Source organism: Cavia porcellus, unplaced genomic scaffold, assembly GCF_034190915.1.
Source record: "Cavia porcellus strain 051 isolate PalLab524CR breed Dunkin Hartley unplaced genomic scaffold, mCavPor4.1 scaffold_8, whole genome shotgun sequence".
NCBI lineage: Eukaryota > Metazoa > Chordata > Mammalia > Rodentia > Caviidae > Cavia > Cavia porcellus.
This window is the reverse complement of record NW_026947491.1, coordinates 44,097,159-44,112,131: the sequence shown is the minus strand read 5'-3', so window position 1 is coordinate 44,112,131 and position 14,973 is coordinate 44,097,159. Positions and strand designations below refer to the sequence as shown.

Sequence of the window (14,973 nt, the reverse complement as noted above, 5' to 3'; positions counted from 1 at the left end):
AGGAGAGAAGACAGGACTGGCTGACTCCATGGCTGCCTCTGTCCTACGTGTGTATCTTTGGCTTCCTCTTGCCTGCCCTCTGTTCTGCTTTCGCACTATTGTGAGTGGCTCTGGGGCTTCCCTCCTTGCCGTCTATCTTTGTCGAGCCTGTCCCTCTTTTTGCACTTCTTCTTACATAAAAAGCCTGGGCCCCTCCTCTGCTGCTTATTGCTTTCAACATCTCACCCGCCTCCCCATTGTCTAAGACTCCCCTGTACTCCTCCCAGACTTTGACTTTCCCCACTCCCCTGAAATTGTCTCTCCCACATCTCTGGTGGAGTCCCGCAGGGCTGGGTGGCTTGTCATTGCATGCCTTTCTTCAATTCTTTTCCAGGCCCCTCCTTTAAAAAGCTCTCAAAATATCACACGCCTGCCCCTGCCCATGCCCTGCAGCCTGCCTGTGGCAACCCTAGCCATCACTGCTGGAATATCAGTCCTGCCCAAGTGTGGCACTGTACCATCTAGTTCTGCTTGGGGTACCCTTCAAGTGCAGAGAGCCAGGTGGGAGTCTGGGAGGACAGCCAAAGACATTGAAGATGCAGTCTTGCTTCCAAAAGTCTTACTTCCAACTGGAAGTGGGTGGTCAAAAACACACACAGAGATACACATGCAAATGGGCTAATGCATGCATCAGTTGCACTTGGACCTTGTAAAAACTGACCTCAAGAAAATAAACCCAGAGAGCAGCTATGTAATATTAACCAAGGAGAACTTCCTGGAGGAGATGGGAATTGGGCTTGGTCTTAGCCCCATGGAGCAGGAGGAAAAACACACTGACACTCAAGGGGTGGTGGGCTAAAAGCAGACTCGGGGTGAAAAGCTCAGGTCTTGAGATCTTTGAGGTCCCAGAACATGATAGTGGGAAGGAGTTTGAAGAGAGTTGCCAGGGCAACTGGAGGTTTTACAGAGAAAAGAAAAATAGGAGTGAGTGGGAAAATGGAGAGAAAGAGAGAAGGGTTGAACAATCTAGGCAAAGAATTGTGGAGGAAGGGTCACATCATGAAGGTGGGTGTCAGAGTGAGCAGAGAAAGGTGTAGGTGATACAGGCAGTGAAGGAAGGCAACCCAAGGATAAGAGGTATTTTTCTGGAGTTGGACAAGCTTGGCATGTCAGTTACCAGCTGGGTGATCTTGGGTACACATTTTAACCTCTGTGAACTCAAACTGTCTTTTCTAAGCCTAGTAACTACCAGCTTAAGGCTTTTTTTGTGAAATTTAAGTGAGATGTTGCTTCTATCTGTAGTTGGTAGTTTATAGATGTTACGGTCTCTTTGCTCTTTCATTTTGTCTTTACTTGGAAAATATAGAGTAAATACGTAAGGCAGTAGTGAGGGTATGCACCCTTACTGCATGTGTGATTTTTAACATCCTCATGCACCCATCACAATCGTAAGGACATTAAAGGAAATGATGAACTTGGTTAAATAACAGCACTGCCATTCCTACAGGGTTGCCTCAAAAGTGAGCAGTGTAAAAGAATCTGATTCAGTAACTAGAAGATTCCCAGGAATCAATAGTAGGGGCAGGACAAATTTGTTTACTTCCTTGGGCTCATGTTCTTATTTTATGCTAGGAGAGTTAGATAGTGAGGTCTTTGAGCACTCATAAATGGTAATATTCTGCTACTTTCTGCATTCATCTATAGGAACCAGCACCAATGAGTTTCTTTGCATCTCTTTTCCAGTGTAGGAGGACAATTACTAGAAAACCAAGGATCTAGTGCCAGCTGTGTCTTTTCCTAGCTGAGAGTAGAGCAAATCTCTCTGTGTCTCAGTTTGTATACTTGCTTTGAAGTAGCTTGATGGCCTAATTCTCAGGGATCTTGTGGGGATGTTATTTGTGTACATGCTTGGTGGAGGTGAGCTATGCAGATGTAAGTTGATGGTGATTTTTATACCTTCTTGTTGATTCTAGCTCCTGATTTTCCATGTTTGCAGCTCTATAAATTGTCAATTGTTAACTATTGCCTCTTTTTTTCTCTGTCAGTTTCTTAGTTTGCAAGCACAAATCGTTGCAAAGTTCTGATTTTTTTTGGCACAAACATGCACACTAATATGCATGTGTACACGTACACACACTCTTCCCAAATGCTAGAAGGAATCGATTGTATAGAATGATATGTCTCACAGGGAGTATGCTGAACTAAAAGAATTTTGATGCCTGTCACAAGATATTAGGCAACAATTATTATTATGCCAAGACTATCCCAGTCCCCATTGTTCCCAAGACTTGGATTACTCATTCCCTAAAGAGATGATTGGTTTAGCAGCCTAAGGATGTTAGTGCTAATATGGAGTCCCAGACAATGTACCATGGAGATGGGGGAGGGGAGGAATAGTGAGATGAGGGTCATTTCTGGAGGAAGGCATATGGCAAATGCTGTGGGAAGAGAGGAATGAGAATGATTGGTAGTGAGGAAGGGGTGCAGAGGGCAAAGATAGTGTCTTGGCTCAGAGCCACAGAGCCATGGGCTCAAATGGTCTTCATAACATTCCTTCTGCAGATCTTGCATTCCAGAGTGGACACTTCCCATGCAAGTAAATGACTTGCTTTTCACAGAACTGCTGGTAGACAGCTGAAATTAGAGCAGCCTTCTTCCTACTGACTGTTCCATTCTGTGCTTATATGCAAGTACAGGAGAATATACCAGGCTTCTAAGAAGTCTTCAAATGGAACTCTGTGTAGGATTCTGATCTTTCCAGATCTCAATGCCACTACTTTCCACTTATATTGATCAAATGATACTCTCAAGGAAGGTCCTGGGGTTTCCTGTCCCATTGCAAACCATGCTGGGTCCTCTTTCATGGAAACAGCATAGCCCTCAACTCTGCATCTCCAATCTCTCAGATTTTTCCAAGTGAATCAAAAAGTACTTGTATTTGCCAGGCTTTTTGTCCTCAGAGCCTTCCATAGGAGGGGCTATGCTATCTTCCCATGCTATCTGGATTTACTTTCAGAAGACAGGGAGACTTGAACTCAGCTGTTGTGCTGTCTACAACATGTAGGTTTAGGGTCTTGCACACTGTATAGCTAAACATCCTCAGTTTAAATCTCAATGACACTATGTAGACTTTGTCAGTCTTTTCATATTCCATGTATTGGCTTCCTCATTTAAAAAATAAAGCTGTTGTAAAAATTGAGTTGCTACATATAACACATGAAGAACAGTACTTAGTGCATGGTTGAGCTTTGATATCATCATCATCAACAACAACAACAACATTTGTCAGTATTATAATCACTTTAGGAATGATGCAAACTTCTCAGATCAGGTTTGAAAACTCCCAGTAGTATTCTCTCTTTAAATTATCCTCATCTTTCTTTACTATACAGTGTGAAATATCAAATCTATCACATATCTCCTCATCTCACTGCTCCACATCCTTTTCCACTGGTCTTTGTGAGCTACTCATTCATATCTGATTTCCATTGTTGATGTTTCTGTTGTTTGATGCCTGCCCTGATCTGTCTTTGGAGAAAAGGAACAACTGGGGAACTTAGAACAGAACATGCCTTTCCTTTCTGGTCCTTCCAGAATACCTATCTATCCATCTTGTTTGATGACAGCTCCTTTTCTTTCAGTCAATCAATGCAGCACATTTATAAAAGCTAGCATTAAAAAACATTTATGTTTTTAGTGTTAAAGCCCTGAACCTCCATCAGGAGATGTAACTTGGTGAGCTTTGGAGCTGGGGGTGGGGTGGGGTAGGTCTCAGCTAAACCAGAGAGCTCCTTCAGAGATGCAGACATGGAGTGTTGCACCTGTTGCTCCCAGTGAGAGTGTGCTTAGTAGCTTACAAGGGCAAGGCAAGAATAGAAACTCACACATTTATGACAGCACTTATGAAATCCTTCTAAGAGACAGCAGGTAGCAGATGTGGGGTCTTATTTTCTAAAGCCACAAATGCTTGAATAGAGATCTTGTCTGATAAAATGATTACCACACGAGTCAATCTTGCCTGCACAGCAATTTCAAGAGCTCATTCTGGGAGATAGGTGTGTAGTGTTTATCGTGCTGTTGGGGCTCGTAAAAAAAATCTTGTATGGCTGCAGGCAACCAAACCCTTTAGAGGTGCTGCATCTGCGCTGACTCTGGAGGACCAAGCCCAATTTCTTCTCTGTATATAAGGCAAAGTCTCAAGGCTCAGAACAGAGGAGTGCTTGGCTCCTTTCTTCTCTTTTTTCCTCCTGTTACTCTGTAAGCCAACATGAGCCGGCAGTGTAGTTCCAGGTCTGTGTGCCGGAGTGGTGGAAGGGGTTACAGTTCTGGCTCTGCAGGGCTGGTCAGTTTCCAGAGATCCTCTAGCAGCTCTGTGCGCCGCAGTGGAGGAGGTGGTGGGAGATATTCAGGAGGATTCTGCAGGAGTGGAGGAGGTGGTGCTGGTTTTGGAAGCAGGAGTCTTGTCAACCTTGGTGGCAGCAAGAGCATCTCCATCAGTGTGGCTAGAGGAGGTGGTCGTAGTGGTTTTGGAGGTGGTGGCTTTGGAGGTGGTGGCTTTGGTGGTGGTGGCTTTGGTGGTGGCTTTGGCAGTGGTGGTTTTGGCGGTGGAGGTTTTGGCGGTAGTGGTTTTGGTGGTGGTGGTTTTGGCGGTGCAGGTGGTTTTGGAGGAGGTGGATATGGAGGTGGTTTCGGGCCTGCCTTTCCTCCTGGTGGTATACATGAAGTCACCATCAACCAGAGCCTTCTGCAACCCCTCAATGTGGAGGTTGACCCTGAAATCCAAAAAGTAAAATCTCAAGAAAGGGAGCAGATCAAAGCACTCAACAACCAGTTTGCCTCCTTCATTGACAAGGTGAGTTTATTTGCTCAGTATTCTGAGAGAGCTAGTTTTGTTTTCTCTGAGATTGGAACATCCAAGATGTATGTGGGTTTAACTTACATTTCTGTGTTTGGACTGCTGGAAGGATACTTTGTGGAATGGGCTTCTAGGAGATACATTGGAAAGATGCTTGGGAATCTTGCTAATGACTAACCTCCCTTGGACAATGACTTCCCTGTGATTGAGCTAAGCATGGGTCAGTTTTATGTTTACTTTTAAGTGTGCCTTATTTAGCTCTGGAGCTGAACTGACACTCTTGAGCTGAATAAAGAAAATAGAAACAAAGCTAGAAGAAATTTGATATGTGCAAAGAAAACTGAGCCATAGAAAGGGAAATGATTGTGAACAGAGTGACTTGTGCTGGCTGCAGAAGCAAAGAGTAAGTCAGTGCCAAACACCTTTTGCTGTCAGAGGAGAGCTCTGCCTCTGAGAATTTTATATTGGTATTAGGTTAGGGTGCAGGTTTTTTATACCAACAATTCCAATCATCAGTTCTGAAAGAATGTTCAAACTATTTTTCACTTTTCTGCCTAATGGTGAATAAGGTCAATCCAAAGTTATCCACAATAAATTTCAAGTCCAAATCTGGTATTTTCCCAATGTAATTTTTAACTGCATATATATCCAGTTCATGAAAATTAACTCTTATTGGCTAGCTACCTAAAAAATTGGAAAGTAGATTTCGGAAATAGCATGTATTTTCTCAAAGCATAATTGCATTAATTTTATATATGTTTGGCTATTGTTATTGTATAAGTACTTCCTTCCAAGGCTTCACTGAATTAAGAATAAGTTGGGTTTTTTGTATGAAGAAAGTACTAAGTTGACCTTCTTCCTGTTTTTCTGATGAACAAATAGGAATTAAAGGTCTTTTTCAAATGAGGCACTGGCTTCGTTCAGTGGTGATGGTTCCCCTTTTCTGCACCAGGATAATGGGTCTTGTATTTTTAGGTGCGGTTCCTGGAGCAGCAGAACCAGGTACTGAAAACAAAATGGGAGCTGCTGCAGCAGGTGGACACCTCCACGAGAACCCAAAATTTAGAGCCCTACTTTGAGAATTATATTAGTGATCTCAGAAGGATTTTGGACCAGCTGAAGAGTGACCAATCTCGGATGGACTCAGAAATGAAGAACATGCAAGACTTGTTGGAGGATTATCGGAACAAGTAAGGAAGACTGGCTAGGGAGTTCTTGACTCTTGCTGTAAGAGATTTCCAGAGGAGGATAAGCTAAGAATATGTAGCAGTATGTGACTATGCCTGCCTTAAGTCAGAGGCAAATAAATTTGACAATTCCAGAAATCATGTTTTCAAGAGGTGGAAAAAGTTTAAGGATTTTATCACTCAGGAAAAACAGATGACCAAATATCTGGCAATAGAAAGGGAATGACAGGCAATGCTCCTTTTAATTCAGAATCCTGGGCTTCAGACTGCCCTTCTCTAACCACTTCTGCTTTCCTGCAGGTATGAGGATGAGATCAATAAGCGGACAAATGCAGAGAATGAATTTGTGACTATCAAGAAGGTAAGCAAATTTTGTAGGATGGAATTTAGTTCTAAAATAAGTAATAGAAGAGAATCTCCAATTATATGCAGAAAGAGTCCATGGTGAACTTAGAGAACTAAGTAGTGGGGCTGCTGAATCTGGAGCAGAGTTGTTTGTTCATATTACCATGGACCTAATCTAGCTTCTCTATATTTCTAGCATTTCCTGTACTAAATGGCAAAGTAAGGTCTCAGTCAGATAGGAAAGCTCCTTGGATTGTGATTCCAGAAGAGGAATGGGGATTGTGATGTCTTTGGAGCAAAAAGGAGTGTAAAAGATTTCAAATTTCTCTTATACTTAGAAGACAGTTTCATAGCTAAAGAGAGGGATGCATTATGGAAAGAATAGGCTTCATGTTATCCTTTATTCTTGTAGGATGTGGATTCTGCTTACATGAACAAAGTAGAACTTCAATCAAAAGTTGACCTTTTGAGGCAGGAAATTGACTTCTATACAGCACTCTATGAAGCAGTGAGTACTCTAATTTCAACCTACCTAAATGGGGTCTTTGAGCCTAAACCAATTGCTTTCCAGAGGAATAGAAATTTATCTCCTACCTCCTGAGTTCTCTGTCTCAGTATTTTTTTGTTTTAGCACTATGAGTCACTGACCTAGTATGTAACTCCTATAGGAGCTGTCTCAGATGCAGACTCACATCAGTGAAACCAATGTCATCCTGTCCATGGACAACAATCGCAACCTGAACCTGGATGGCATCATTGCTGAAGTTAAGGCCCAGTATGAAGACATTGCCCAGAGGAGTAAAGCTGAGGCTGAGGCCTTGTACCAGACCAAGGTGAATGCCTGATTGCCTAGCTAGTTCCCCAAGAATGTCTCACCTTGCTGTTCCATGTTATTTCTTATATTTGTCCCATCTAACTCATGTCACCTACCGTCTTTAGTACGAAGAACTGCAGATCACTGCTGGCAAACATGGTGACAGTGTGAAAAACTCAAAGATGGAGATTTCTGAGCTGAATCGATTGATCCAGAGACTCAGATCTGAAATTGACAGTGTCAAGAAACAGGTACTTTCTTGCCCATGCTTAGTTGCATGAAATCAGGGATAACCATCAGACAATTGAGAGGTTTTTCTAGTTTTAAGTCTTACAATCCACACCAAGGTGACATAGTATCCTCAATTCCTTTCGTTACTCTGTTGGTTTCCAGAATTTAGCTATCATGTGGAGTTTTCTCAAGAAAAATTTGTGAAAATGACTTAGTAGAGAAAGATGTGGTGATCAGTATGAATGATCTAGTCCATGACCAAAGTAAGACTTCAGAGCTGAGGAGGAGAGGGGAGGCAGTGAAGAGGTAAGGGCCGGAGGAACCTTGACTCAAGACCAGGAGAGGCTTCAACCCAAAGTATTTGAAGGAAGTCAGCATAGCTTTGTGCTGGCCAGAGATAATGTAAGGTTCAGTAAGGTTCTGTGAGACTCAGTCTATTGGCTTCACCAGATGAGAGGTGATCTGCAATGGGAAGGTCAAGGTGGGGGTAGGTAATTTGAATAGGTATGATATACTTTTTCTCCTTTCTCAGATTAGCAACTTGCAGCAGTCCATTAGTGATGCTGAGGAGCGTGGTGAGAAGGCACTCAAAGATGCCCAGAACAAACTGAATGAGCTCGAGGATGCACTGCAGCAGGCCAAGGAGGACCTGGCCAGGCTGCTGCGTGACTACCAGGAGCTCATGAACACCAAGCTTGCCTTGGATTTGGAGATTGCCACCTACAGGACCCTCCTGGAGGGAGAGGAAATCAGGTGAGGAAGGCAGCTCCATAACTTCTTGAGGCTTTCCTCGTTGCAAGCTGACTGTCACTGAAGACACAGCCATCAGACTGCAGCTCCCCTGGGTTTGGGGCAATGAAAAGTAGACAGGTTTCACTCTGGGGCCATAGCTCCAAATTTAACTTTTCTTTTCCTTTTTGGCTCTCCTTCCTTCTCTCTCTCTCTCTCTCTCTCTCTCTCTCTCTCTCTCTGTCTCTCTCTCTCTCTCTCTCTCTCTCTCTCTCTCTCTCTCTCTGTCTCTCTCTCCTTTCGTCTCCCCTTCCTCTTTCCTTCCTCCAGCTGTAACATTCCTATGTTTGGGATGGAGGAATTCATCTTTCATTTGGCCTGATTCAGATGTCATCTGACATAAAGTCCATTCCTTTAGAGGTGGACTTTGTTAGCGCTTGTCTAATTTATGTGATGATTTCTCCAAGTCTCTACTCAGGCAAGACAGATGATAGTGTTTTGGGTGACCAGAGGGCCTGGGGTAGGTTTCCAATGGAGTGGATTGGGGGCTCCTCAGCTGGGGAGTCATGGAGGTAGCTGAGAGGGTGTGGAGGAGCTGTGTGAGGCAGCAATATTTTGAGGATTTTTTTTTTAATCCTATAGGATGTCTGGAGAGTGTTCCCCCAACGTTAGCGTGTGTAAGTACAAGTTTATTTCTCAGGGGTGTGGATTCCGATGGGCTGGAAAGGAGGTGGAATTGAAGATAACGGAGTCTCTCTTTGCAGCTGTGAGCACCAGCCACACCAGCATCAGTGGAGGCAGTGTCCGAGGCGGCGGAGGGTACAGCTCCGGAGGTGGCAGTTACAGCTCTGGAGGTGGTGGTGGAGGCGGTAGCTACGGTGGAGGCTCTGGTTCTGGAGGCGGCGGCGGTAGCTACTCCGGAGGCAGCAGCGGAGGCCACAGAGGTGGCTCTGGAGGAGGTGGTGGCAGCTCTGGCGGAGGCCGGGGCAGCTCTGGAGGCGGCTTTAGCTCCTCTGGAGGTCGAGGATCCAGCTCTGGAGGCCACAAAAGCTCTAGTGGCAGTTCTAGCATAAAATTTGTTTCCTCCACTTATTCCAGATAAATACACTCTCTATTCCATTAGCTCTCCTCTTTCTATCACCACAAAATAAGGTTGGCGAGATTAAGGTCAATTGCCCTGCCTTATTAGAGAAAAGAGCTATGGTTAGATACACCAGTCCATCCAATTGCCCCTGCTCTTTCTTTTCCGCTCTGCTTTCAAAAATTTTAAGGCCAGTGGCAATCTCAAGCCCTGGTTACCACCCTGCTTTGTGCTTTGCCTGAGAAACAGTTCAGCAATTACCATGACACAAATAACATTTCAAAGAGCCTCCTTCTTCCAGCCAGAGGAGGACCATTGGATCCAGGGCTTCTCTGCCATGCTTAGAGCAATGCTCTGGTCAGTGCCTCAGTATCTTGTCTTCTGCAGCAAGCTCTGTGCTGCTTTGGCTTTGTATATAAGGTGTATGCAAGTTGTTTGTCTTTCATCGAGTGGTATTCAACTCCCTGTTTCCTTGTTATGCTGCAATAAACTGCATTTGAAATTCTCAGTCAGTCTCAGTTTCCTTTGTTTATGGCACTTCTGTTAGATGGGTATTTTGTGACAGTGAATTAAGACACTAGTGTAATGGTGGCATGTGGAAGAGGCAGGGCACATAAACCTGACCAAGACAGGGAGGCCAACTGGGCACCATTTAACCTCTTTCTCAGGGATGGGAAGGCCCTACAGAAATGGAGAGACTGGGATGACAGGTTTTATTTATCTGTGTGAAGGTGTTCTTGAAGAGAGGAGTGAGCAAACAGGTTGGAAAGGAGGAGTTTGGCATGGTGAAGAAGGGAAAGTATTGCATGGGAAAGTGATTGCTCATGTGGAATAGTGAGCGATTAGAGACGCCTTGGAAATATAGGGTCAGCAGCTGCTGCAGCAAAAATACATATTTTCCAGGAGAGTTCAAGAACCCAGAGTAATAATGAAGTTGGATATGGCAGTTTCTTTGGCTTTCAGGCTACCATTAAAAGCAGTGCTTAATCTAAGCAGTAGCCTTATTGACATACAAGCTGAACTTGTATGAACTTGTGAGGTAGTACAGGGATAGTAGATTTGTTTCCATTAGGATCTTATTGCAATCAGGCTTTTGAAGACGGGCAAGTTACAAACATTTTTGCATCTGTTTCAGTATCTCTAAAATGAGTAATAAAGTCATCCCAGTGGGAATTATTGAGAGGGTGGGATAAGATGAATGAATGTGGCTGAGAATATTGTACATACACTGTGCCAGTCCTAATGACAAAGGTGGTGGTGATGAAGATACATTGGCTATTGTTACATCGCTTGTTAGACTCAAGATAGCTCGGAGACGCTCTTCAAAGGGAAAGCTGAACATCACCTTCCTAATAGTTCTAAGGCCATGAAAAAGGTCAGTCATTTCTGAGGATCAATTGTTTTAGCTTCTAATTTGAAGAAAGTCCTCTAGTTTCATGTTCAGTCAGAGCTCAGAGGAATGGGAAGCATAGATGGACAAGTATTATGCACTCACTTGGGTGAGCTCTATCCTTCCTTCTTAGTCATCTGTTCTATAGGATTCCCCATTCCCCACTTTCTTTGTGTCCTGACTAAGAAACTCAGAGTGCCTTGACACCTCTGGGATGCAGCCAGTTGCATGTTTTCTCCTGCAGACTTGTACTCAGTTGATGCCTTGAATTTTCCCTGGAACTGATACACTTGTTTAAATTGTTGCTTGAAAAAACAGAAGTTGATTCTAAACATATAGGGACTAGCTTCTGCCCTGAACGAAGTTCTTTAAGCCTTTATATAATACTCCATAACCTGTCCTGCACAAGACTGATGTTCTAGGTGGATGGATGTCTTGCTGTGTACTCTGAGGATTCTGCAGTTCTTTCTGTATATCACATAGATTACTCTAGTGTTTCATGTTACTTTTTTTGGAATCCCAACTGCTCCCATCATGGCATGGTTTGAAGTATTTCTTTCTGAAAGTTTTCCTGATTATACTTTAGATTTGATTCTAGCCCTGGGTTCAACTGGGAGAAACATCTTCAGCAGATATGTTTCTATCTGGATGAATGTGGCAATTTGAAAACAATTGTTAAGGAGTAGAAAGAATAAAGAACTTGGATTAGAGAATATGGGTTTAAACCACTGTGATATTTCAAGGCAGACAAAGAAAAAATAATTCATGACTTACAAGTTGTGTGAGTCCTTGGAAAAATCAAAAGGTTAAAGGATATCATCCCAGTAAAAATTCTTCAGAGGTCATCCAGCAAAGACTCTGAGCTCCCCCAGGTCTAATGAGATTCCCCAAATCCCTACACTCCAATATTTCATCTTTAGATGGGCCTAGTGTGGCTTTGATGCTTGGTACTTATTCAAGTAATGATTCTGAACAGAAGGGGAACCAACAAGTATAACTATGTGGTTAAAAATTCTATGGAGCCAGCCCTCAGACTTTTACTGAGTCAGTGCCATTCATGGACTGAGGGAAAAGAGAACAAGAAATCACCAAGAAGCAAGCCTTCCCTGCGAACCATGTGTGGGCCACACTGCTGGGGGAGCAGCCAGACTCCAGCCTTTTCCTGTGAGTCAGTGTCATTTGTAGGCTGCAGGAGAAGAGAACAAGAAGTCACCAAGAAGCAAGCCCTCTCTGTGAACCAGTGCCATGTATCAGCTGCTGCTGCCAGGAGAACAGCAAGATCCCAGTCCCTTCTGGCATCCAGGCTGGAAAACAAGAAGAGCCAACCCCTCTTCACACCAAGTGATTGGCTGATCCAAAGAAACACAGGCCGTGGTGATAGCTATTCAGATGAAATGCAGTTTAATATGTGTGGTGTTTGGTGTTTCACTGACTTTGCGGGTCTAGGGCTGGTGGCCTGCTCATCTATTCATATTCAGAGGATCACGGTATGCAGCGTGGCATCTATGGGGGATCTCGTTCTGAAGGTGGTAGCCATTGTGAATTCCCTATTATCTTGTTTTGAAGTCCTGTATCATTTTCAATTTTTTGTGGGGTTGAGTTTTATTCTGTTTTGCTTTGTTTGATTTTGTTGTATCTGAAGGCATGAACAGCTATTTCAAAGATAACATGATATATTATGGTAGCCATTTTGGATTTACTATTGCCTTGTTTTGAAGTCCTTTATTTCACATTGTTTTGTTTTTATTGGTTATATTCTGTTCTGTTTTGTTTGATTTTTATTATGTCTGAAGGTATCTGTAGCTATTTTGAAGACAACAAGAGACATTATGGTAACCATTGTTGATTTTGTATTATTTTCAACTCCTGGGTCACTTACAGTGGTTTGTTTTGATTGGATTTATTCTGTTTTGTGTTGCTTGGTTTTATTCTGTTTAAAATAATAAAAATATTGTCCTCTGTCTTGCCACCGAATGCCCTTTCTCTGTGGCAACCACTGTTCACAGTTTCTTGAAAATCTTTCCAAAGGCATCTCTGTACATGCAAAAATAAAAAGGAGACTATTTATTCTTTTTCAGATGTTTTCCTACCCTAATTTCCCACCCCAGAATACTTGACTGTCTCCACTCCATTGGGATCTGAATTTCATGTATCTTTTGAAATCTGACTGTGGATTTTACCCATAGGCTACAACCTATGCCCAAGTCCTGCATTTTGTCTTTACTTTATCTGTAGAAACTTCTTACCCTGGTTTAAATCTCTGTGTCTCCCACATATGGATGTAGCCAAAAAGATGGAATGTTTCCCTTTGCCTCTTAACTGAGCTATGAGACTCCTTCTGGGCCTTTCTTCTTTCCTGAAAGGCAACAGTGTTATTGTAGTTATGGTTCAGTGGCCAGGCTTCCTGACTGAAGTATTCTTCCATAGCAATGCTGCTCTCTAACAGAGCTCTGGGATCCACCTAACTCTAAGAAGAATGAACTTCCTACCTCCCCTACCCCTCACGTCGGTTGTCTTTTCTCCTGCAATCTCAGGCCTAAGACACCCACTGTGTATTCCTCAGAAAACAGCAAATGTGGCAACTCTCCCTTAGCCCTGCTGCCTCCAGTCTTGCTCAGTCTGCCATCCTGATTCCTTTCTGTGGATCCTCACTGGCTCAGGTGCTGTTTTCAAGCAACATGGGAAAAAGAATTTAAGAGATGGTCTTAAACTGGAAACTGCAGTTTCTTGGAGTTTTAGGAACTAGGATGCTCCTGAAAAGGCTTCATCAGAATGGGAAGCTTGAAGTTGCCTTGGAGAGACTGTAAAGAAGTCTCACACTGTTATCCAGTTCTACCAAAAACAAGCACAGATATTTTAACAGGGACCTTCTCAATACTGATGAAAGTTTTGTTTGAAAAAAAATATTATTTCATTGGATCAGAAGTTCTGAAGGTATTGGTCACTTGCTTCTGGTCTCATAGCAAAAATTAATGTAATACTGTAGATAGGCAGAGATACTTTATTTTTTGTTTCTATATTTTGCTTTACTTAAGAATTTCATCCTTTTTTATTAGTTGTACATTTAGAATATATAATGGTTAAATTCATATTGGGGAACTAGTACACATATGTAACATGTCTTGATCATTTTGATACCTTTATTTCCTCTCTATTCTTTTCCCTTTTCTGAGTTTCCTTCCCCATCTCCAAAATGTCTGACCTTCTGTTTCCTAGTATCTTTCCTTCATTATGCTCTTTTGTTTATTTATATTTGAGATAGTTTATAATCACACATAATTAAAAAGTCAACACACTGTCTCAACTATACTGTTTTTTTTACAGTTTTTTTTAAGGAGAAAAAGAAAAAAAAGCAGAAATAGGGTACAAGTTATACAGAATTTCAGAAAAAATAAATAATAGGAAATCACTAGTTAATAGATTACATATTATCTTAGAAATAGTTGTTCAAGTTACAAAATTAAAGCATATAAAGTGGACTTTCAAACAGTGAGGCTGGAAACAGTTTTGTTCAATGATCCAACAAAACTCAGTAATATGGTTATCTATCTTATACACTTAAATATATATGCGGTTATATTCTTTAGAGCACTTTCTTTTCCTTTCTTTTGTACAATGACAATTACACATTTTGGGTTTTATTACTCCCACAGTTCTTATTACTTTTTTTTGAAGAGAGTAAAACCAAATGTGACATAACAGAACAGAGTCAGTCAAATCAAAAGGATGAACATAATAGATAGTGTAAAAACAAAATACTAGGTGATCAACAATGGTTACCATACTGCCTCTTGCTATCTTAAAAAGAATTGCCTATATTATCAGTTATAATAAAATTGAACAAAACAGTAAAGAATAAAACCAAAACATTGGAGACATTACAGGGCTTTAAAAGAAGATAATAGTCAACGGGAATGGGCGTCATAATGAATCTTATTGTCTTTACAGTTGTTGCCTATACTTTCGAACTTGGTACTATTGCAAAGCAGAATAGAGGAAAATCAGTCAAAGCAAGATGGTGAGGGCTATACAGGGTTTCAGATTAAGTTAATAGGAAATCAAAGTGGGTTACTATAACAATATATCCTGCTTTTTAAAATTTTTCCCTTAATTAAAAAGAAAAAAAATAAAAAAGTAAATAATTAAAAAAAGGAGACAGATAAAAGAGGGCATAACAACAAAACAGCGCAGGTCAAAGCATAACCATTTAAGCAAAATAGTGTTTCACCACAAGACATCCTGACATAAAAGTAATTATCATAATTTCCTTGAAGTCTTTGAGTATAACTTCGTATACTGTAGCACCAAACATATCAAGACAATGTAAAACCATTCAAGAGAATGACAGTATTACAGGGTATT

At 41.9% G+C, this 14,973-nt stretch overlaps 1 protein-coding gene across 1 annotated transcript; it reads left to right on the top strand.

Moving 5' to 3' along the window:
• The first annotated feature begins 4,191 nt into the window (after nucleotides 1-4,191).
• On the top strand, nucleotides 4,192-9,729 carry Krt1 (keratin 1). The gene is made up of 9 exons (XM_003476278.3): nucleotides 4,192-4,831; nucleotides 5,810-6,024; nucleotides 6,322-6,382; nucleotides 6,779-6,874; nucleotides 7,035-7,199; nucleotides 7,306-7,431; nucleotides 7,944-8,164; nucleotides 8,783-8,817; nucleotides 8,905-9,729. The coding sequence occupies exons 1-9, from the start codon at nucleotides 4,247-4,249 to the stop codon at nucleotides 9,240-9,242; spliced, it is 1,842 nt and encodes a 613-aa protein (XP_003476326.1). The 5' UTR covers nucleotides 4,192-4,246; the 3' UTR covers nucleotides 9,243-9,729.
• Nucleotides 9,730-14,973: the final 5,244 nt, after the last annotated feature.